Source organism: Petaurus breviceps, unplaced genomic scaffold (assembly GCF_028583685.1).
Source record: "Petaurus breviceps papuanus isolate PSGF00001 unplaced genomic scaffold, PetGlider_PUasm1.0 126, whole genome shotgun sequence".
Taxonomy (NCBI): Eukaryota; Metazoa; Chordata; class Mammalia; order Diprotodontia; family Petauridae; genus Petaurus; species Petaurus breviceps.
Window position 1 is genome coordinate 54,440,808 of NW_027185655.1, and position 24,063 is coordinate 54,464,870.

General features: G+C 43.9%; 1 protein-coding gene and 1 pseudogene across 1 annotated transcript in view; one reads left to right on the forward strand and one right to left on the reverse strand.

Moving 5' to 3' along the window:
- The window catches only part of CENPU (centromere protein U), a 47,312-nt gene that overhangs the window by 21,556 nt on the left and 1,693 nt on the right, over window positions 1-24,063 (forward strand). The window contains exons 4-11 of the mRNA XM_069096062.1: window positions 5,186-5,300; window positions 8,026-8,089; window positions 8,589-8,804; window positions 12,999-13,068; window positions 15,950-16,031; window positions 18,549-18,627; window positions 18,852-18,899; window positions 20,205-20,266. Coding sequence (XP_068952163.1) covers window positions 5,186-5,300; window positions 8,026-8,089; window positions 8,589-8,804; window positions 12,999-13,068; window positions 15,950-16,031; window positions 18,549-18,627; window positions 18,852-18,899; window positions 20,205-20,266 — 736 coding nt within the window. The remainder of the gene's footprint in view (window positions 1-5,185; window positions 5,301-8,025; window positions 8,090-8,588; window positions 8,805-12,998; window positions 13,069-15,949; window positions 16,032-18,548; window positions 18,628-18,851; window positions 18,900-20,204; window positions 20,267-24,063) is intronic.
- On the reverse strand, window positions 1,425-2,393 carry LOC138170319 (phosphoglycerate mutase 1 pseudogene; annotated as a pseudogene).

The window sequence follows — 24,063 nt, forward strand, 5'->3', positions numbered from 1 at the left end:
TCATGTATAATATTCATGGGCCTCTGACCTTCTGCACTGGCTCTCTCCCATACCTGGAATGCATTCTTGACTTACCTCCACTTCATAAAGGCCTCATCCTTTAAAAGGTGCATCTCAGGCATCTTTTTAAAAATCAAACAAGAACTTTACTACGTGATCATTGGCTCAAACACTTCTCAGTGGTACATTGATTAAGAGCAAAACACTTTCTTAGCTTCCTTTCAGACATAAGCCTGATTTCCTCTTTCTTAACAGAAGGCATGACATTTCTAACCAGAGATGAGAATCACACTCAAAATACAGGTCATGTTCTTTAAACAAAGCATTCACCCCTTGTCTCAGCAGGAAAAAAAAACAAACTATAAACACAAAACAATATATTATCTGAGGAGCAGAAAGGATGTGCTATTAATGTGATATTAAGAAATGATTATTGATAATCAATGATTTGGGGAGGTCCAGAGTTCCCTTCCTATTTTTTAGAAGTCCTGATTTCAAAAGTTCAGTCTCTTGAAAGACATACATATAATGAGATTGGATTAATTTTTTTTAAACAATCTTTTTTTCAGACCCTACCCAGATAGGGAAATCATTGTGTTGTACTCAGTTTTGGGTGGGGATAAAGTCTTTGAATAGATTACCCAAGGTTGGGGGTGGTCCTGGTATAGGGATAGTCTCTTTGACTTGATAAAACTCTCAGGCCCCCTCCCCTCCTGTTTCAGTATTCATTCTCTCCTTGTTAACACATCAGGGTGGGTTACCATCCTCATGACCACCCCTTTTCCAAAGGCCTTTGGCATTCAAGTGCTAATGGTCCTTTTGTTAACATTATGACAATATTAATAAAATGATGAAATTACCCAGAAATTGTGTCTCAAGCTTTTTATTTTTATTTTATTTTTTTATTGCACATCACTCCGTTATTATAGTGAACAACAAAAAAGGGAGGGGGGGGGAAGGTTAATACAGTTATGCTAAAACTGATGAGGAACCAGGTGGCTGGACATGATCTAGGGGCATTTTACTGCCACAGATCAGAGTGGGGGCTATAAAACACACAATGAGATGTACTCTTCCACCCCTTAGAAATCAAAGAACTCTCCCTTCTCTGATGTGGCTTGAGATCTCTGATGACTACCAAGAGGGATGGTTTAATTTCAAAAGTCACTAATAACCAGCCTGGAAGGGTCTTTTGTGAAAGCAAATGTGACAGATATTGGGACATAATCTCAACCTCCCAGATCCATTTTTCTTGGATTAGGGAGGAAATAAGACTTTCATGATTTGTTAAATAACCACCCGAGTTATAGGTAGCTTACTACAACAGCCCCTAAAAGGGCTGCCCTACTTGCAGGACTGGCTCATAGCAATTGCTTCTTTCAACTTCCCACATTGGTCACTTCTTACTATGTCCCCATCCCTAACCCCTAACGAGGTCCTTCCTGAGCCAAACCACCCAGGAGGCATTTTGACTTGGTTGAGGGGAAGGGCAACAAGAAAGAAAAGAATTGGGCAGAAACAGGGAGGAAATGAGAAAAGGAGCCATCAGTCCCCCACCTGCACTTATGTGTTGTGTTCCTTAAGGCGATGGTCAGTGTGTGGAGCAGGCAGGGGAGATGTGGTAGGGCAGTGAGAAGGGCACATGCTGGTGGCCTGCTTTCACTTCTTAGCCTTGCCTTGGGCTGCCACAGCTTCCATGGCTTTGTGAACGGTCTCTTCATCCCCGAGGAACTGCATGGGCTTGACCAGTTTCAGATTCTTGTCCAACTCATACATCATGGGAATACCAGTGGGCAAATTAAGCTTCATGATTTCTTCTTCAGACAGACCCTCAAGATGCTTGACAATCCCTCGAAGACTATTGCCATGAGCTGCAATCAGAACATGTTTTCCTTCCTGGATCTGGGGGACAATTTCCTCATTCCAGAAGGGTAGAGCCTGGGCAATGGTGTCTTTCAGGCTCTCACAGGAAGGCAGCTGATCCTGTCAGATCTGTATAGCCACAGTCCTTGCTGATGTTGCTGTAGAAGGGGTGGTCAGGCTCCACTGGAGGTGTGGGATGTCATAGGATTGTCGCCAGATCTTTACCTGGGCCTCACCATGCTTATGAGCCGTCTCCGCTTTGTTGAGGCCTGTCAGACCTCCATAGTGCTGCTCATTGAGGCGCCAAGTCCTCACAACAGGCAACCACATCTGGTACTGTCCAAAGGTTACAAAGAGGTGAAGCAGGTATCAAATTCATAGCCAGCATCTCAGCAGCGCTTGGCCTCCTCGTGCCCAGCGGTGCTCAGATCCGTGTTGTACCAGCCGCTGAAGCGGTTTTCCGGGTTCCTGGCGCTTTCGCCATGCTGAATCAGCACGAGCTTGTAGGCTGCCATGGTGGGGCAGAAGCTCGGGGCAGCAGGAATCGAGGAGACCGGCAGACAGGTGAGCACTCACTGAGATTCAGGCGGAGCTCGCGGCCAGCCGGCTCCGTCTCAAGCTTTTTCAATGCCAGTTAAGAGGTCCCAGGGGGTATAAAGAGAAATGTATCATCCATTTGGTAATTTTCGAACATGTCACAAAAAGTACTGTGACAAACTGTCAGTAGTTTCCCTTCCCTACGGCGTGTTAGTATCTTCCTCCCAAGCTACCTTTGAAGGCTCTGGACAAGTTCACTTACCTTGGCAGTGCACTTTCCAGGGATGTACACATTGATAATGAGGCTGACACAGACATTGCCAGAACTGGCCTGGTGTTTGAGAGGCTCCAAAGGAAAATGTGGGAGAGAAGAGGTATTTGACTGCGACACTGAAGGTCTGCAGAGCCGTGGTGCTGATCTCACTCTTGTATGTCTGTGAAACCTGGACGGTCTACCAGCGCCATGCCAGGAAACCGAATCACTTCCATCTGAATGGCCTTAGGAAGATTGTGACAGTCACCTGACAGGGCAAGGTACCAGACACTGAGGTCCTTTCTTGAGCTGAATGGCCGAGCATTCAGACTCCGCTGCAGAATGGACACTTGACAAAAAGACTTATGGAGTGCTCCGGGCAAGCACTCACATGGTGGTCAGAAGAGATGATACAAGGTCTCTCTTAAGAACTTTGGAATTGGTACAGGACTGCTCAGCATGGCGTGCCCACATCAGAGCAGGGGCTGTGCTCTGTGAGCGAAGCAGAACTGAAGCAGCTCAAAGAAAATGCAGGATGGGCAAACTTAGAGAATCCCCCCAAATGTTCATATGGACTGTGCACACTGGAACCTGACTGTAATATAGTGATGTCATCTGGGTCCTCTGTGAGAAAGGACAACCAACCAGCGAGCTCTGCTGCATACATTTCTACGTGTGCTTATCTCTTTCACCATCATGCGGAGGCCTGGCACCGTTGGTGCCAGATAGCACCAGCACACAGCTGGGTACTTATACTATAGCTTATCATGAAGGCAGTTTAGTAAACTCTTCCCTGTGTCATGTTTTCCACTCTTCATTTCTGGGCAAAGTGCACATGGATCTTTGAGGCTTCACCCACAAGCTGCCCTGATACTCTGTTCCAAGGATGGTCAGGAAGCCCAGCACATGGAATTCGTATTTCCTGGTGACACCAGAAACATCTTCAGTCTCCAGTCAGTTGGTGAGAATGTGGACTGACGGCTCCTGCATCTCCATGGGGGCCGGGGCCGCTGCCGCTGCTCAGGCAGCACCCCTGGGAGCCCCAGCCTCACGCCCTGGGGGAGGAAGGATGACAATGTGGGGCACACAGCGCAAAGCTAGGTCTGCAGGCTGGGGGACACAGGTCAGACAGGCTCAGCGGCCCTGGGCTGGCTCCTGGACCTCGTCCTCTTCCGATTCTTTAGAATTTCCCCAAAGCTTCTTCCAGAGTAACTAGGTGGTAGCCTGGAAGAGTGGGAAGAAGACTGGATCTGAATGCAGAGGACATGCCGCTTACCCCCCTGAGCCTCAGTCTCCCCGTCCCTAAGTCGAGGGGACTAGGCTTCAGCGACCCCGAAACCCAGTTTCAAGAACTGCTGAATGGGTGGAGAGTGAAAAAATTTAAGAAACCCTGGATAGATAACGTCTCTGCCCCCTACCAGGTGATGTATGAATTTCCTAGGAGCCATCTGGCCATCCTTGGTCAGCACAGTTTTAATCACACCAGCACAGTTCCCTCAGTGTTTGTTTCAGGTAAAATGCAGGAGACCTGCCATAGGGCACTGCAGGACAACAGCAGAAGTAGCCAGTAATTATGTAGCATTTGAAGGTTTGCAAAAAGCTTTGTAAATATCTCACTGGCTTAAGATTTGTTCCCCACGACCGTCAATTTATATAATTAAAAACTTTTAAACATTTTAATTTTTTTCCATTTAAAAGCATATTTTTTTTCTCTCCCTCTCCCACACTCATTGATTAAAAAAAATCCAAAGCAAAACCCTTGCAATAAATATAGTCAAGGAAAACATTCCTACATTGGTCATACCCAGAATTAACTGTCTCCTTTTGTATCTTCCCTGTCAGGAGCTAAGTAGCAGCTCCTCGTCCGTCCTCTGGACTCATGCTTGGTTATTGCATTGACCAGAGTTCTTAAGTCTTTTCAAAGTTGTGTCTTTACAACATTGTTGCAGAAATTATTCTCCTGAGTCTGCCCACATTAGTGTAGATCAGTTCAAATTAGACTTCCCAGATTTCTCTGAAGATGTATGTCCTTTTGGTCATTTCTTATGGCAGTGATATTTCATTAGTCATAGAAGATAATTTGTTCCGCTATTCCCTAATTAATGGGCACCCCTCCCCCAGCTTTTAGTTCTTTGGATTAATTGATATACTCTAATGAATTTTCTTTGCTTTGTATTATTTGTGGGTATCCTTTTTCTTCTCTTTTGATGGCCGTAGAGGATGTGGCAACTTGCCTGGTTGAGGAAAAAGTGGATCCTCACACCATTAAAACTGCCTAGTTGCTATTCTTTTATTAGACATTTATTCATTTTCCAGGAATTACTCAACTTTGGAAGAATTCACATCAAAGTCCACCTGTGCACAAAATAGTGCAGTTTTCTTTGCCATTAATATATATATATATACACACACACACATGAATAGAAGCGTCCCTCAGAAGTAAGACTCTTGTTTTGACCATGGTTTTTGAGAGCAGAGGTAAGTTACAGCTCAGATGTCATTTCAACATTGTCCTTCTTATGTTTTATATAGCTGCCCCTTGGCATAGCACTGCCTTGTATTCTGAACCGGAGGAAATCTGCAGACCTGCTGAGCCCCTGATTCATTCACTTGCTTCCCCTCCACCTAGAAAAAAGTCCAGAACAAGGTATGTCGAGGGCAGCTGCCCATGTATGTCTAATGAGATTGTTGAAGAACTCGTTACAGTAATGGCTTATCAAAGCTGCCCTGTAGAGGGCAGCATCAGACGCTGGGCCTTGGAGTCCATCTCCTCTCCTCTGCATACTGGCAGTCACACTGGACTGTCACTTCCTTAGCCTCTCAGGGCCTAGGCTGCTGTAATTAGGACTTATATGACTGCAGAGCAGCCCATTGGCATTGGTGGAGGGAGTTTCCTTCTTGAGACTCCCTAAACCAATAGGTCTAAGACAAACTAATCCAGGAACTTGCTTCTTAAAGTTAGCAGTTTGCAAAATTTTCAAACCACTTTAACATAACTCAGAGCCTGATTTTTTTTTCTCCCATCAAAAAGTTGTGAATTGAAAACTTCATTTTTTTAATGTTAACTCGTTGCTAGTCTAAGCAGAGTATTCCAGAAACTTGGAGGTAGAGAAATTTAGTTTTAAATTTAAATCTGAGGTTTGATCTATGTGGCTTAACTTGAAATTTCGCTGAATTTCCTTTCAGGCTTTTTTTGATGTTAATTGTTTTTGTGGCTTGGTACGTTGAGAAGGTAGCCTTAGAATCAGTAGGGCCTGGGTTTAAGTCCTGCCTTTGACACCTCCTGGTTGTGTGACTTAGACAAGTGCACTTCTCAGTGCCCCTGGGTTTTCTTTGAGACTGTTGAACTTGAGAGAAGATGCTGGTCTGAGCAAGATAATCTGCTGGAAGATCCTTCCTGGTCAGTGAAATCACAGATCCTGTACAAAAACCACCACCAGAACCTGACTTAAAAGTGATTTTGGAAAATTGGGGTTCTTAGCACCCTCTTCTTCCAAGGTGCCAGCATTGCTGCTGCTGGCGCCCAGGTAGTGCTGGGGGCTGTTTTGTATCTTAGCAGTTTCCTGGGTCCTCAGAGCCAAAGACATCATTCTTAGTCCTTGGCTTTCTGTTCCTGACCTCCCTTGTACTTGTTGCTAGAGTCCGGACCTTGGACCCTCTTTGGCATGATGGGGCGTCATCCAAGGGTGACCTCTGCCGATGATGTTTTGGTTTTTTTGTCTCTCGGTGCATCGTCTTCTATTGGTGAAGCCTTTCCAGTGTGGTCAGACCTGCTGGGGCTGGGTCTTCAATGGCAGCAGCTTGCACGAACTTGAGATGATGCTCAGGGCTCCGAAAGTATTGTTACAGGATGTTGGAAAATTTGATGTGTATTTCAGAATTAGACTAAGCATCAACCAGTGGAAGTGTTTGCTCATTACCTAAAGATGGACATATAACCAGCATTTCTGTTGCTGGAGATTCGGGAGAAGAGTTGTTCTCTGGTATTCCATGGAAATCTTGCTTAAATTTCAAGGAAGGAGCCAAAGGGACTTGCCTTTTAGAGAGCAAATGGATCTAGTTCAAACATCCGGCACATGCTCTTAGATTTAGAACTGGAGGGATCCAGTTCAACCTCCTCATTGTGTAATTAAACAAATTGAGGCCCCCAAAGGAGGATCAGCTTGTCTGAGGTCACACAGTGAAGGGTAGAACTGGGATGAGAAGCACATGCCTCCAACTCCCAAAACCTTTTCTCCTCTGCTTGGATTAATCATTTTAAATTTTTTTTGTTCTTTGGAAAGAGTCAGTATATTTCTTTTCTGTTGAAGTAAGAGAATCCCTTGGTGGGAGACTAGTGCTTCCATGTTAATGTTGGAGAGGTCTTGTTGTGAAGAGAATAAGAATGAGGTGAGATCTGGGTTTTTAGATCAATTTAGAGTGGATTTATTGATCAAGAGCGAGTGCCTGGAGTATACACTCAAATCAGGCAGCCCCAAATTAAGATACAGGCAAAGCTTATAAAGGCAAAAATCACAATTGGGGAAGGAGCTAGCATAAATGACATACAGAAGCCAAGAACAGCCATTGGTTGGATCTATAGTTCAGGGCTAATTTGGGAAACATGGCAGAACAGTACAAGCCTGGGACCCCCCATGTGATGGGATCAGGGTCATGTTCTAGGTGAAGGGTGTGGGGGACCCTGCTTGGTCAGCATCCAGGGTGGAGGACCTTGCTTGGTCAGCATCCTGGAATAGGTCTCTTGCATGGGATAGACTTACCCCATGATCTCTATACAGGCTTGCACCATAATCCTTATACATGCTGCTGTTTCAAGGCTTACTGATTTAGGGAAGTTCTAACTTAAGGAAAGATAAAGGGAGCAGGGGCTCTTACCCAGGACTATGCCTTTAAGCTGTTACAAGCAATTACAGTATTTAGGATAAAGACAAAGACAAATATAAAGGGGCTTAATGGTGGGCTCTAAATCAGGTGGCATGTGATTTGGCTTACCTTGCAACAGTCCAATGCCAGGCCCAGGGAGGGGACTGAGTGCATCCCCAGTGTTCAGAGGAGGCTCACCACTAGATTAGCCAACAAGGGAGGATGTTTGGGAACCACAGCGACTCTTGGAGACCACCTACGAAGGCAGTCTAGCAGGGTCCCACTCTGCATTGTTGGAGGGATTGCCCATGTGGATAATCTCATGGGTCCCTGAGTTTGAAAAATATGTCATTCTTAATTACTGACGTCTTCCTTTAATGGGTTGGACTTAGAGATGTATTACAAGATTTATGTACAATATCTTGGTGTCTTAGTTTTAAGTGACATGTAGAAGGGCTACATGGATAAAAGTTTGTTTGCTTAAAGTTTGCATTTATTGTTCTATGTAGTGTGGAAGTGACTAAAAATCAGCCCGAGGAAGAGGAAGGTCCTATAATAGGGAGAACTAAAAAGGTAAGTGAGAATGTCTCCCAGCTGTGTGCATTTTTCGAATTTTTTGAATTCTGTTTAGATGGTGGCTATAGACAAAGACTTGGCTTGATAGCAGCAGCTTTATGGTGAAAAGGAATTTCCACTTGAAACAAAAGCATTTCTATTGAAAAGGGAATATTGGAATGCAATTTTTTTATTGAACAAAAATCCTATTTAGATAGCATTTGATTCTCTTAGTTCTGTCTGTACAGATGTTATTTCCATTTTGCAGAAGAGGGAATTGAGGCAGAGATTAGTTCACATTCCCAAGGTGGTGCTGCTAGTAACAGTCAGGACCTCTGAAACCTCTTATGCATTAGCAGCCCTCATAAGTGGCTGAAAGATAAGTTCTGAACACTGGGTCAGGGCCCTTGAAGTCACATTGACCTACTGGTAACAGTTGTGTAGAGCTTACATGTATACAATTTTTAATAATTTTAAATGATGTTCATAGACAGTGCTGCTATTGATTTTTATGCAGGCATCAAGAAAATCCAAGCCAATAGTTGATGATACTGATTCAGAAAGCATTTCAGCCAGAATAACCCACCTGGTAAAGGAGATGAGAAAGCCAAAAGTTAAAGCTTCCCCGACTGTGCACTCTGCGAACCTTCCAGAGAAATCCTTGGAATTGGTGTTTCCTAGTGAACCCTTCCCTGTTGCTGAGGAAGCGTCACTTGTCACTGAGAGTAAAGTGGTAAGAGATTTTCTTCAGTCTTTGTCCGTTATGTCTCCCTGTGTTGTCTCCCCTTATTCAAGTGTAAATTCTGGACAAGATGGCCACTGGAAGGGAGGGAGTTGACTTACCTCCCATATTGCCCCTCTAGCAAAAACTGGAAATTTGTACCTTGCAACAGGCTAAATAGTTATCAAGAAAGCCAATGAAAAACTACAGTAAGTGACTTCCACCACCCCAGAAATGCAGAAAAGCTGGTTTCTATAGGTAGTAGAAATGAGGATCTGCTAAGAAAAGACATTGATAGTGAAGTCAACTAAGACAGAAATTTCCCAGTAAGATCTAGCACACCTGTAGTCTGCAAGGCTCTGTGTCCAGAGGCAGAAACAGCAGAGCGCCACTACCAGAAACCCTAGAGTAGTGGGGGGAAAAGTGTGAGCCTTGGAACCAGTCAGCTGGGACCAGAAGTGGCCTTCTGGGTGTGGCAGTCTTAGACTGGGACTTCCAAGGCCCAGAGTCTCTGAGATCTGTTGGAGCCTGGCCCTGGCACACAATTCCTATTTGGGAGTGAAGGGTGGTGGAGACATGAGTAAACAGAAGAAGATACTGACCACTATAAAGAATTGGGGGGGAGGGGACTAGGTGGCACAATGAATAGAGCACTGGCCCCTGGAGTCAGGAGGACCTGAGTTCAAATGCGGCCTCAGACACTTAACAGTTACTAGCCGTGTGACCTTGGGCAAGTCACTTAACCCCCATTGCCCTGCTTTCACCCCTCCAAAAAAATTTACTACAGATTCAGAAATATGTAAAAACTCAACTTGGAAGAACAGAGTAATTTTACAACAACTGCAAGGAAAAAAATGGATTTTCCCTAAGAACTGCATGAATACATGGAAGAAATGAAGCAAGAGATTAATAAATGAATAAAAGCTCTGGAGGAAAGAATCAGGGGAATAAACAATTTAGAAGAGAAAGTGGTAAGATTTACCCCAAGTAGTGGGCTACTTGAAAATCTAAACTGACCATAGAGAACTCAGTGACTATGTCATACCATAAGTAATAGTAGAACATAATAATAAAAAAAAAAACACATAATCAAAAGATTAAACAACAAAAGAAAATGCAAGATACGTGCTACCAAAAACAACTAAGATAGAACACAAGTTGAGATTATCATTGGATTCATTGAAAATCATAAAAAATAATAAAACACCAAAACCCTGGTGATTATGTTTTAAGAAATTTATTGAAAACTGGTCAGGTCTGTTAGTATCAGAGTTATGGTAAAGTGAGAATAAGAAAAGTCCACCAGTCATATAAAAAGAACCCAAGAAGAAAAGTTTCAGGAATCTAACGGCCAAAATTCAGAGCTTCCGTGTCAAAAAAAAGAATTCACATATGAAGGAGTATCAGCTAGGATCACACAAGGACTGGCAGTGTCTTCTGCAAATGAGAGGAGATCTCGGAATACAGCATCCAGAAGGAAAAATCTATAGATTCATGTTCAGGAATAAATAACCCTACAAAGCTAAATATAATTCTACATAGAAAGGAGGACCTTTAATGGATTTGTTGTTGTTATTCAGTTCATTGCAGCTGTGTCCAACTCTTCATGACCCTATTTGGGATTTTCTTGTCAGAGATACTGGAGTGGTTTGTCATTTTCTTCTGCAGCTTGTTTTTACAGATGATGAGACTGAGGCAAACCAGGTTAAGTGACTTGCCCAGGGTCACACAGCTAGTGTCAAGTGTGTGAGGTTTGATTTGAACTTGGATCCTTCTGACTCTAGGGCTGGTACTCTATCCATTGTGCCACCTAGCTACACACCCCCCCGTCTTTAAATAAAATCTGGCTTGATTATCAGGTATGTCATAGAGGGGATTCTTATTCAGGTATAGAGGACTAGGTTGCCCCTGAGGTCAGCTATGAGATTCTGTACTTATCTATCTTACTTGTGACAAAGAAAATGCTAGTATTAAACAGTGTGTCAGTGATTAGAAGCCAGATGATTTCACCTTGTAATCATCATGGGAACCCAGCATATTGGAAGGTGGGAGGTCCAGTCCATAGGCACTTATTTCCTTTGTCTTGTGGCCAATAAGTTCCTGTTTCTGACTTTCCAAAGCCTTATGTCCATTGAATGCTGGCTCAGAGGATTCCCTGGGCTGCCTTCCCCGCTCTCCTGATCCCACACTTTCTGCCTCTTCGAGGACCTTGCTCCTTTCATTACTTCCTTTTGACCTCATGGTTTCCAACTCACTTTCTTTGCTGATTGCTTCACCTTTGGTTAAAGACATGGGTAAGTCTCCCCTTCTAAAAATGCCCTTCTTTTAACGATTGTTTCCCAGTCATGTCTGACTCTGTGACTCCCCCTCCCCCCCCTTTTTTTTTTGGCAAAGTGGTTTGCCATTTCCTTCTCCAGCTCATTTTATAGTTGAGCAACTGAGGTAAGCAGGGTTAAGTGACTTGCCCAGGGTCACACAGCTAGTACATGTCTGAGGCTAGATTTGAACTAGGTCTTCTTGACTAGAGGCCCTGTGCTCTGTCCTCTGAGCCACTTAGCTGCCCCTTTAACCACTATTATCCTCAAACTATTGCTGCATTTCTCTTCCTTATCATAGACTGGCTTATACCTCTTTCTTACCCTCTAGATTTTCCCTCAGCCTCTTGAAATATGGTGTATAAAGCCCTTTCCCCATATCCCCACCACTCTATTCCAGTCCCCCTTGAAAGTCACCTGATGCCTACTTAATGATCAAGCCCCAGGTTCTCGGCCTTTTTCGAGGTAGCATTTATCAGCATTTGCCCCCCCTTGGTGAAATTCTGTCCTCCCTTGACTTCTCCTACTTCTGGCTCCTCAGTCTCACCCAGTCCTGACACGGATGTTGCCCGCGGCTCTCTCCAGGGCACTTTTCTCTCCTTTCTCCCTGTCGCTGAGTCTGTCCATTCCGCACCTTCACTGTCACCTGTGAGGGGTCGTCTTTCCAGTCTGCAGCCCTCCCCTCTGCGTATCCTTGGCTTACAGCTAGCATCTGGGTAGCTCTTAGGCTTTGCACAGTGCTATCTTGTGACCCTGATATGTCAGGTAATTTCCCTTGTCTTACTCTCTGGTCTGACTGGTAGGCAGCTCCCAATGTGGAAACTTTTCACACATGCCAATAACCAATTTCCTATTTAGAAAGTTCCCAAGCACTCCAGGAGGTGGTGACTTGCCTGTGGTCACATGGCCAGCATGCGTCAGAGGCCAGCTTTCCTGATGCCAGGCTGCCCTCTAGCTATAATGAGCCACACACATAGTTATAGCTGGCGTTCCTGTAGCATCGCCTCATTGGATCTCCACTGCCGCAGTGTGAGGTAGGGCCTATCCGTGGTAACACCCCCCATCACATGTGAAGGAGGTGAGGCTCAGAGAATAGCTGGTGTTTGGTCCTGTCAAGTCTCCCTGATGTCAGGTCATACTGCTGCTCTCCACATCCAGCGTCTCCCTGCCCCAAAATATCCCTGTGTTCTCACTGCCCTGGGAGCCATCACTTCTCTGCTGAACTAATTCAGTATTCCCTCCTTCTGCCTGTTTCCTTTGACCCTAGAAGTAATGCTGATCAGTCATGGCTAAGGACAGGCTGATCCCAGCCACCCCTGGTCTGTGAATCCCTGTTACTACAGAATAAAGTACAGTCTCATCAATGTGGCCTGAGGTCAGATTCAGCCTCAGAGACTTACTAGCTGTGTGACCTGAGGAAAGACAACCTCTGCATCAGTTTCCTCATCTGCAAAATGGGGATAATATTAGAACCTACCTCCCAGGGTTGTGAGGATCAAATGAGGTAACGTGTTTAGTACAGTGACATCTCCATGCTCTGGCCTCAAACATTTTTCTCCCCATTTTCTCTTTCTCTCTGTGTCTCCTCTTTCCCTCTCCCCCCTTCCTACTCCATGTTTTTGGTCATAATCCTTCATCCCCCTGAACTGTGATGTTTTTTAAACTGAATGCATGAGAAATGTGCTCCTGAACATCACACACAAAAGATAAACTGGCTAGACATCACTTATCACGCTTTCAAAATACCCCTTAGTTTTTCTAAGTCCTCGTCTCACACCAGAGTAAGTGCAGGAGAAGGTCTGATGTTCTCTCTACATACTGCCTTGTCTTTTTTTCTTTCTCGGGACGTTTTTCAGTGTTCATTTCTCAAGTTGTGCTGTGTTTTTTATAGCAGTCTCCTCAGAGGAAGCAGGTCTCTCGTAGAAAGAGGGAGAAACCTCAAGCTCAACCATTAAGCCCAGGTAACAAATAATGACTGTAGTGATTTTATTATTCTAATTTGGGAATTCCATTCTGGGAAGTAATTTAAACATTTTATTTATGGATAGAAACCCCCCTCTGTCACTTGTACTCATGATTGAGATGGAGACAGTTTCCAAGGAGCTGTTCTCCTCTTTCCTGAAGGGAGAAGATTGACCAGGGCTGATAAGACTGAGCTGCTACTTTGTCTTCCCTCCTCCCCCTTCCCTAATAGTGACTTTTGGGGTGAATGCTGGATTTGGAGCCAGAGAACTCGGTCCAAATCCCATAATGCCACTTACTATTTGGGCAAATCACTTGGCCTCTGCCGGTCTTAGCCCCCTAATCTGTAAAATGAGGGGATAGGACGACATGAACTCTATTTCTGATCCAAGATGCCTCTGTGGTTTGTGCCAAAGTTCCCAAGCAGGTTGGTAAACTCCTGCCCCCTAATTTCCTCTTCCCCTACCAAGTGTGTTAGCTTAGGGGAGCATTCTTAAAAGGATGCTTCTTTTAAACCTTATTTCAGTCAAAAGGTGATGTAGTTAGCCTCACCTTCCCTATCCGTAAAATGGGCATAATAACACTTGTATGCCCTACCTCACAAAGCTGCTGTAAAGAAAATGCCTTGTTAACCTCAAAACACTGTGTAAGTATGAGTGGTCACATATTAAATAAATTAAAAACAAATGATTAAGTTTATGGCATTACTATTCTTTGGCTGCTTATTTTAAATGAAAATATGTTAGCTATTAATTAGGGACTCCTCACAGTGAGTTAATAAGTTAATTTAATTTGGTGAGCTAATAAATTGAGAAAATTGGACAGGTTGTGTACTGTTCTTAGATTTAAGTTAACTGTTAACTGTGATGGGGTTTGGGTCCCACCCTCATCAGCTGCCCTCTGTAGCCAGGAAAGGTCCAATGGAAAAAAAGCAGAGTCTTTTCACATGGGAACAAAACCAGAAAAATGGCCACTGGAGCATATTGGCAAGGTCACGATCATTCTGAAAAGTAGAGTAGGGCTTTGTAGTTGGGAGCCGAGGATGATGTGGACTTAGCCACTGCATCAGCCTGGCCCAGGGACTGCCACAGCTGCTGCTGTTTTATCTGGCTTCACCTCATTTCCTAGCTCTGACCTTTCAATCCAAGGCTTTGAGGGCATTGTCAGGACAGGGACGTAGAATCTCACTCTGTCTCTGACACTCAATTGACAGGCTTTGACTAAGCTTCCCTAAGCCAAAGTTTGGACTACATTATTATTGCCTTTTGTTATTACAGTGCAGTAATTTACCTGTAACTACATTCTCCCCGCTCCTCACTGAGCCCTTCCATATAAAACAACAACAAAAAACCCCAAACCTTTTAAAAGAAAGCCAACTGATGTGCCAGCCACATACACCGCATTGCCAGATAGTCCCCCACCTGTCTGTTGAGCTTGCGATGGTAAGTTTCCTTCTCTGAGTGTGTTCCCCATTATTGTAGTCACCAGGTGTATCACCGTCCCCTTGGTTCTGATTTCTGTACTCGGCTTCATTTCTTATAAGCTCTTCCTTATTTCTCCCATTTCAAGCTTTCAACACAGAAAAGATAAAACAGTAATACAGAAGAGCAGCTGATAGCAGGGCTGTGAGAGTTCTCAGAGAGAGAAGGTGGGATGGGACAGTGGATTTTTTTCCCCTTTCTGCTGATGTGATTTCCAAATATCCTAGAGCAGACTCAGTGCATGTGCCTGAAATCCATGTCAGACTTTGGCCTCTGTTCTGAGATTCTCATTTGCTTTCCAGCATTTTGCTTCTAGAGTTTTCCTCTTTGTGTTAGAACCAAGATTCCTTATGGCTCAGCTCCCTGCAGTCTTCTGCATGAGGCCTTTCCCTGTTGTTCCTTGTATCTACTTTGTGTGCATCCTGTTTTGCATACATGCGTAAGCTCCTTGAGAGAGCCTTTCCATTTTGGGCTTTATATCCCCAACACAGAATAAGTACTTAATAAATCCTTGTTGGTTAATTGGTTTCTTGGAGATGCAACCAGGGATTGTTGACCACTCTGAAGTTTGTAGTGTCAGGGAGCTGCCTGGAGAGATTAAGTGGCTTGTCCTCATTCTGCAGTCAGGATGTGTCCAACTGGACTGGAGCCCAGATCTTCCTGGTTCCACTATGTGACACTGCCTCTGGTTGAGTCTTCACTGGGCAGTAATCGTCCATTACATTCCTGCACCACAGTTTGTTCTGCAATTCTCCATTCAATGAGCATTCATTTTTGTTTCCAGTTTTCTTGTTAAGACAAAGAGTGTTGCTATAAATATGTGTATTTATGTATGTCAGGCTTGCTCTAAGGCTTCTATCTCAAGTCCCCCTCGTACCAATGAGTCAAGTCCCCAATGAACCAGCTAGATCAGAGAGTGGAGTCTGGCTGAAGACAGAAGAGAGTATTCCAGCTAACCCCTGGAGTAGCACTGGCTACCACATCCCTCAGGGCTCACAGTTCTATGACTGGCATGCTTTCTTTGATGGCTCTTTTAGAACAGGGTATTTCCTGAGATGGTGTAGCTGGTATAGTTCATACAAAACATCCCCTCCTCCTCTCCAGAGTGTACTTTTCCACAAATACACAGCCTAGGGGAAGGTGGGCTCATGCTTAGAGGGCACACATGGCAAAGGGATAACTCACAACTCCTGGAACTACTTTTGCTGGATTCCTCAAAATATTCCCCAGAGGTATTTCTAAAAGGCTTCTCCTGTAGGGTCCTGGTAGAGCCTTGAATCTGCATTATGACCAGAAGCTACTCCTGTCCCAGGGCTGCTGCTAGAATACCAAATTCACTGAAATATCATCTGTTTTTGTATCTTCATGACTGCTCAGACTGTGTGTATTTGATCTCCAGAGAGGAAGAAAAGGTCTGCCAGAGGCACAGCAAAGCCGGCTGCTGTTTTATCTGCATTTGAGGGTGCTCTGGGAGAGTACAAGTAAGTCTGATGCTTTTGTGCTTTTACACAGTAAAAGTGACAATGTCTTCAGGAAGAAAGCAGCCTTAATTCACCAAATCCACATTACTGAGTTAGAGACAGATTAAGTAGAGTACAGTTCCTGCTTCCATGATGCTTACAAGTTGTGCTTCTAAGTAAGTGATAGTGGGAGATGTAGGGTAGAGAGAAGAAAAGGACTGGGGACAGAGCCCACCTGCTGGGCTGGAGAAGAGTATGAATAACCATCGGAGGGGATGCAGAAGGGCAAGTGCTTAGAGAGACATGAGAGCTGGGAGAGCCAAGAGAAGTCTTTAGACCAAGGGTTGGTTAACAGTGTCAGCTGATGCAGAAGTCAAGGAAGAGGAGAATATGTCAAATCCAGGAGGACCTTTGAAAGGGCAAGTTCAGTAGCCATGGCGCTGGGGAGGAAAGGGCAGGAATGGCCGTCGAGGTCCCTGCCCACAGATTCCCTGAAGGAAACAAGACTACAGCATAGGAAGTTTGAGGAGGGACCCTGGTGAAGGAGTCATCAGGACTTTGTCAAGAAGGTTTGGCTCTGATGAGAGAGGAAACAGGGCAGGAGTTTGAATTGTATAGAAAGATCATGGGAGACCCAAATGGAGACTTAACAATGAAATCGTGAATGATCAGTTGGCCAAAGAACAAGTCATAGAAACAATTTTTAATTCTGTGAAAGAAAAATGATAATGATGAAGCAACATCAGAATTTCTAGGATGTAGCTAAAGCAGTCCTGAGTGTGGGAAGCTAACATACATACGTATACACACATACACACAGATACTTTTTATTAAGAAGAATAGAAGCTTGATGAACTAAATGTTTTTTTAAAAATCAGAAAGCCAATCAAATAAGCACAAATGGGAGATGCAAATTAAAATTAGAGGAGAAATAGGTAATTTAAAAAGTAGAAATGTGAAAAACAAAACAAAGAGAGAGTCATTGAAGGGGGAAGAGTTGAGGAGAGAGTTTGGAGTCCTCGGGGGTACAAGTAGAGAGATTAGCCTTTATTGAGGGATGGTGATTATTTTTCCTCTGAGATGAGGGAGGAAGAGAGAATGGTGGTGATAGTGAGTTTTTGAGGAGGCCCTCCCATTAGATTAAATGCTTAGTTTTCTCAATGCAGACTGAGCCATGTGTTCCACTTGGTTTGGAGAGGATCCTGAGCATGGGAGTTATCAGAAAGGTGGCAGTCACTATCAGCTGTTGGAGTAGATGGCATCTTCAAGTGGAAATGGGAAGAGAGCTAGGAGCCACTGGATTAAGAGAGAGGAGAACTTGTGTGAAGTGACTTGTGTGATATTCTGGGAAGAATATCCACATGGAAAACTCCTCTTTCTCCTTTGATGGCTCTTAGCCATTGGCAGAAGGTTGGAAAAAGCTACTGAAGAGAGTGAGATACTGTCAGGAGACAGTGACAGCAGAGAAGTAAGAGCCCAGCCCCAGGTTAGGAATCAGATTCTTAGCATGTGAAATCAATCCATTTGCACGGCTTTTTACAACATTTAGATTTTAGCTTCTGGAGTCTCTACACATTTTCCACTATCATATACTCGTGCTTATAAGCATCATGGAAACAGGGATCCTGCTCTATTTAATCTTTGTCTCTAACTCAGTTTGGAGTATTGAGACAGAATTTTTTTCAAAGGCAATTATGACAATGCCATTTTATTCTTAACTGTCCTAGAATAATCATGCAGGACTGATTTGTGTAGGAGAAAGTAATCTGTTACTAAATCTCATTAAACTCAATATGTGATCCTATATTAATTTTTAAAATTGATGGTTCAGAACAAGTTAGAAGATTTGATACTTTACTCTTTTCCCCCTGGGCTTCCTTTATTTCTCTAAGACCATGAGTTTCTTTTATGTTGACATCGTTCTATTGAGCCATTGCTGTGGAGCTAACATTAGTTTTATTGACAGATTATCCATTAAAGTGTTTACCCCCTCAGGGAATTCAAGAAATAGAAATGAATCAACAGAAACTTGTTAAGTGCTGACAATGTGCAAAACTTGTGCTCTGAGTGTTTCCATCACCAAACAAAGAGTCTGATCATTTATCTCTAGCCTTTCGTGTTTTGGAGTTGAGGGCATTTTATCATCTGACAAAATGGTCCAGGTGGGAAGACTCCTTAAAAGTATTTTATTAGCTAACCACACTAGGAAAGACCCAAGTGATTAGATTTACCTGGTACTAGAACCTTAAAAAACAATGGGCTGCCATCATCACTGGACCAAAAAAGGTCAGAAGAACCACTCTAGTTTTGAATAGATTTGTACACACACAAACACATATACATACATATATATACACACACACACACATATTCAGTTCACCATCCATTTATATAAAACCAACAGAAAGGATACCTGATCAATCTAAAATACACATTCATTGCTCTTGTAAAGAGAACAACTTAAACTAGAGTGTTACAGCACATGTCACATAACATATTGTGAGTAAATACCTAAATTCCTCTTTCTTGTCCTTACAGGCAGCAAGTGGAATCTAAAATTTGCCAGAGAGCAATGGACAGATTCTATTCTGGTTTTAAGGAGCAGCTTGTTAAAACTGTAAGTTTCATTGATGTGAAACCACCATTTCTGAATGAGCTGTTACACTTTATCTTATTCTCTAGACCACGGGCTAGAATCCGCCTGCTGTTCAAGCGTGTCTCTGGCCTTTCAGAGACCCTGTTGGAGTGAATATTGTCCCGTTCATTGTGCATACGTGTGATCCACGTCATTCTGGACTAGTTCTTGACATTGAATGTGAATGTGTTTTGTCTTGTGTGTAGCTTTCAGAAGTCCAGAAATTGAAAAGCTTGAAAAGGAAGAATGCTAAGGTAGGTCACTTGTGATTTGTGATACACTTTTATAAAGTGAGCATTTCTGCTGTGCTTTCAGGTGAGTAGGGTACTTTACACACATCCCACAGGCCTTGGAAGCTGCTGAGCCAGACAGAAGTTAGATGACTTGCTTAGGGTGTCAGAGGCAGAGTTGAAACTCTGGCCTTCCTGACTCATTCGTGACATCACCTGAACAGCTCCACACACTGGGTTCACATCAGCCTTAGAGAGTCAGCTCCCTTACTTGTGAGGCGTGTTCTTGCTATTCAGTCGTGTCTGACCCTTTGTGACCCCATTTGGGGTTTTCTTGGCAAAGACACTGGAGTGGTTTGTTGTTTCCTTCTCTGGCTCATTTTACAGATAAGGAAACTAAGGCAAACGGGATTAAGTCTTCCTGACTAGGTCCAGCACTCTACCCACTGTGCCACCTAGCTGCCCTACTAAGTATGTGACCTTAGACAATCACTAGGCCCATTTAATGGGGGAAATAATATCTGCACTACACATCAGTAAGGAGAAAACACACATTTCCACATACAGGCACGGGAAGGGTACAGGAAAGGTGGGGAAAGGCTGAAACCCCTCCTGAAAGGGGGGGGGGAGCAAGGGGATGGCAAGAGCCACATTCTTTCTCACCGTTGGAGATGGGGGTGCCCACTTGGTTGTAGAGGGCCCCAGCTGCACAAGCACTTCTCTAGTCTGGCACAGACTGGCCGGTGCCTGTCTTTTCTCCCAGGGACACACAGGGGATCCAGGTTGGGGGGCAAACAACAAGTTATGTCTGGTGGGGGAGGCTGACACATTCAGGGCATTGTACATGGTCTGGGTCCAATGTTTCTGGAAAACGCAGCAACTCAAAAAGACAAGTTCAGGGGACCCCTTCACTGAATTTTGGTGAATCATGTAACCTTGCTGGTCATGTGAAGGGTTGGGCCCAGTTTGTGACAGTTTATGACCTCCCAAGTCTGAGTCTTTCCAAGATAACATGTCGTCTCTGCTTGGGGCAGGTAGACAGTGAAGTGGCTAGACTGTAGGGCCTGCAGATAGGAAGTCAGACCAGGTCTTGGGCACTCATGGGCCTGTGGCCCTAGACAAGACAAATCAATCCACCTCTCTCTGCCTCAGTTTCCTTATCTCTAAAATAATAGCACCTGCCTAGGGCTGCTGTGAGACAACATAAGATGAGATTCTGCTTAGCACATCTCTGGCACTATGTAAATAAATATATATATAAAACGTTATGAGTACTGAAAATTCTATATACATGTAAGCAGTAATGGTAATGATTACTATATTATTTAGGTGATTTCAGAGAGCAATAAGAAAAGGAGGTGTTTATTTGAAGCCCAGAATCAACTAATTAGGTAAGTGATTCAGAGGATTTTAGGTCCCTCACCAGGGGAACCTGCAGCCTTAAGGCCATATGTGGCCCTTGGACTGAATCAAAACTTCACAGAACTCCCCTTAATAAAAGGAACTTGTTGTTCTGTAAAACTGTGAAAAAGGCTGCAGGTTCCCCACCCTTTGTCTGGTAACCTCTTCGTTTGATCCTCACAACAATCCTGGGAGGTAGCTGAGGTCACCCGCTACTGGGGTTGCTCCGTAGACCCCAAGATTCCAACACACCGGGTCCTGCCGAATGAATTTGACTCAAGTCTTTCAGCCAAAGAAAAGTAAAGTTTATGAAAAGTTCACTTGTATTAGGCACAGAGTAAGTCTGTGCTAGGCGCTTTCAAGATGGGGCCTTATATTATAGGCTGTGGGAGGAATCCAGGGGTGAATGAGGTCAAATGAGTGATTAAGGGTGGGAAGTTGCTGAAGGCCACAGGGAAGTAACAGTACTGGGCCAGTGGGTTATGACCGCATGCAAAAACTCAAATGAGAGATTTAGTCAGAGTTCAAGGAGAGCTGGAGGGTGCTCCCAGAACCCATACCCCCTCAAAAAAAGGGGGGGGGGCAAAAAGTCTGAAAAAAGCTTCTGAAAGTGTTTGGGTAGAGCTGTCCTCAGACCTCAGAACAGGCACAAAAAAAAAAAAAAAAGGATAAAGAACAATCTCCCTGATAGGAATTAAAGATGACTGTGGCAAGGCCAAAATGCCAAAATCCTTTCTAAATTGTGCTAAACATTTAGCCCATGGAAAGCACACAGAATCTAATAGCTTTCAAAAAACAGGCAACTGAAAACCCAAAGCCTGTTCTCTCCTTCCATCATCAAAGTTTTCAAAGTCTCAAAAGACCTGGTAGTGTAGCATTTAACTTGATTGCAATCCCTCCCAGGCCTTGGGTTTAATTAGATTTTTTTGGATTGGATACACTTTAATTGGGGGATCTAGGAGTCAAAAACAAATGGCAGAAATCTCAAATCTGCCACACTTCTGAGGGAACATGGGGAGATCTGGGAGGCTTAACTAGAGAAAACTAGCTTCCCAATTTCACTACCAGGTCCTTCAAGAGAACCAATTGGTTAGAACAGAGAACTTGAGAAGACAGGGTACCTGGGCGCTCTGGAGGGGTACTCCTTGAAGTATGCTTGTGGCATTGAAGGCAGGTTTCCCCACTCCAAGGGTTTTGAAAAAAGCCCTTGGTCATGGCAGAACAAAACGTTCTTTCTCCTCTGCTGCAACCAGGTTGCAGGGATAATACAGGGATTGCTTGCTATAGAGAAGATATTTAGATCTAATATTTTGTATTTGTATACTTTTATTAAAGTTATCTAGGAAAAGATTTGTCTGAGAAATTTAAAAAATTTCCTTAATTCTTCTGGATTTGATAATCTCTTCCTGGGTGGGGACAGCAGCCAAACGATCCCCAATTTTTTGGGCTTGTTCTCAGGTAGAGAAGAGGAAATCACCCCAAGAAATCTCAAATTGCAGGGATGAGTCCAGAAAACTTTGTTGAGTTTTCAGAGAATTTACCCAACTTTAATTTGATTGAGATCTGAAATTTGATTTTGATGACCAGCTGCTTCCCTTAAGGGAAAAAGCCCTAAAGGCTGTGCTTTTAGACCGGGCCTTGGGAAGGGAGATTAGAAGTCCCACTTTCTATGAGAGTTGACTGTTGATCTGGCTGGCCCTCAGAACAGATACAGCCTGAGGGCATTGCCATAGTTTTTAAATTTAATGTTGATCTTGCTAGCTTAAAGCATCTCAGCTCTGAGAAAGTTCAAAAATTCCATATTAAAAAGTTTAGGAGCCTCGAAAAAAAAAAAAACCCTGAAGTTTTCCTAGGTGCCCAGCTTGGTGCTTTTCTCAACACTGGCTGAAGTAGCTAAGGACACAAGAGGGACACAAAGGACAGAGGGCACTGGGCAGTTTTGTGTGAGATCATGAATGTAAACACTGGGGCTGAGTAGACAGTCCCCCAGCAGCTCCTACCCTATTTGGCTTGATTTGGGCTTGTTCCAGAGTGGTGGAATGCCAGAAGTATGTCACAGAGGTGAAACTGGCCGTGGCTTCCAGGGAGGTGGGGAGATTTTGAGGGTGAGGACAGTTTGAGAGTGAAAGGCTGTCAAAGAGGCCATGGATTTCTGAAAATACAATGTAATGCCAAGCAGAGGCAACTTCCCAAGGTTCAAAATACCAGCATAGGTGCTCTCCATTTTATTCAGTGACAAACCAAGAACAGAGAAGATCAAAACATGACATCATTCCAAATACAGCATTTACTAAGTGTGATTAAATAATCTCCAAGTACTACCCCACCCCAGGACCTTCCAATCATTCAATCAATTACAGAGTCCTTGTTCTAAATACTACTCCACCCCTAGGCTGTACCTTCATTTGGTCCACCACAAAGCCCCTCTTTCTCAAATGGAGATTAGTTTCCAATCTAAGTAAAGTATTCATTTTTTTCAACCATAGAACACAAAAAGGTCAAAAGTCCCCCACCCCTGGATCACAATTGAATCTACCCCAGAGTTACATCAAGTTTAAGCACAGCACTTAATACCCAAATGGAGGTCTTTTCTTCATCTTGACACTAGGCAAGTTCTCAGCAATCTTAGTTCCTGGGGAGACAAGGCTTAGCAAGGCCACAAGATACATTGCCAGTCTCTTCATTAATTCATCCTCTGTAGAACAGTCCTAGAACCTCCTAGAACCCCTGAAAACATTAGCAAAACCCTCTCCCAGGATTTCTGTAAACATACAACAAGAAAATCCTTCTTCAGGGCTTCTGAACCAACAGAAAGGTTCCCAGACCCCTGCAACAACAGCACTGTCCTTCACCAGTGGACAGTATTCACTCTCTGTCTTCAGGAGTCTCAGGACTTCTTAACCAAAAGCCAGATTCCAGGACTTCTTCAACAACAGGACTGTCTTTCACCAGTGGATAAATCTGGCAAAACAACATCAAAACAGACAGACAAAGTACCAGCAAAACAGCCATGTCTCCTCAGTCCTTGGCAGCTCAGGGGTCAGGTCTCAAAAGTCCAGGGCAATTCAAAGTGGCTCCCAGCAATTCTCTCAGTCTCTCTCTGCCTCCACGAGGTGCTGCTTCCAAAAAGTTCTTCTGCCTCTCTCTTGTGTCTCTCCAAATCTACATCACCAGCTCCTCCCAGTTCAGGACTTTCTTTTCACATCAACAAGTCCATCCCACAGTTGGGATTAACAAGCTCTGGGTTTTAACACAATCAGTTTGAAAACCAAGCCTATACATGGGGAATCTTTAATTGCCATTACTATCACACAGAAGTATGTCACAGAGGTGAAACTTGCCGTGGCTTCCAGGGAGGTGGGGAGATTTTGAGGGTGAGGACAGTTTGAGAGTGAAAGGCTGTCAAAGAGGCCATGGATTTCTGAATATGATTCATTTTGCACAGATGTTGTGGATATATTCTGAGTTACATTGGTTGTCTCATACTATGGGCCAAACTTCATGATTGTGTCAGTCTTTAGACCAGATTTTACACTTAAGAAAGGTTTAAAAAACAAACTAACCCCTCTAACCAGGCCTGGGGAACCAGCTGGACTGGCAAGCACACACCGTGCCCTGCCCCCACATCCCTCTGTCCTTTGCAAAGTATCTCCTCTTAATTGTAATTTACCTGGTACCGTGTTTCCCCAATAATAAGACCTATCCCGAAAATAAGCCCTCCCCTTAATGTGTAAGATTCCTCTAAAATAAGCCCTCCCCCGAAAATCAGCCCTATTGAGATTGCCAC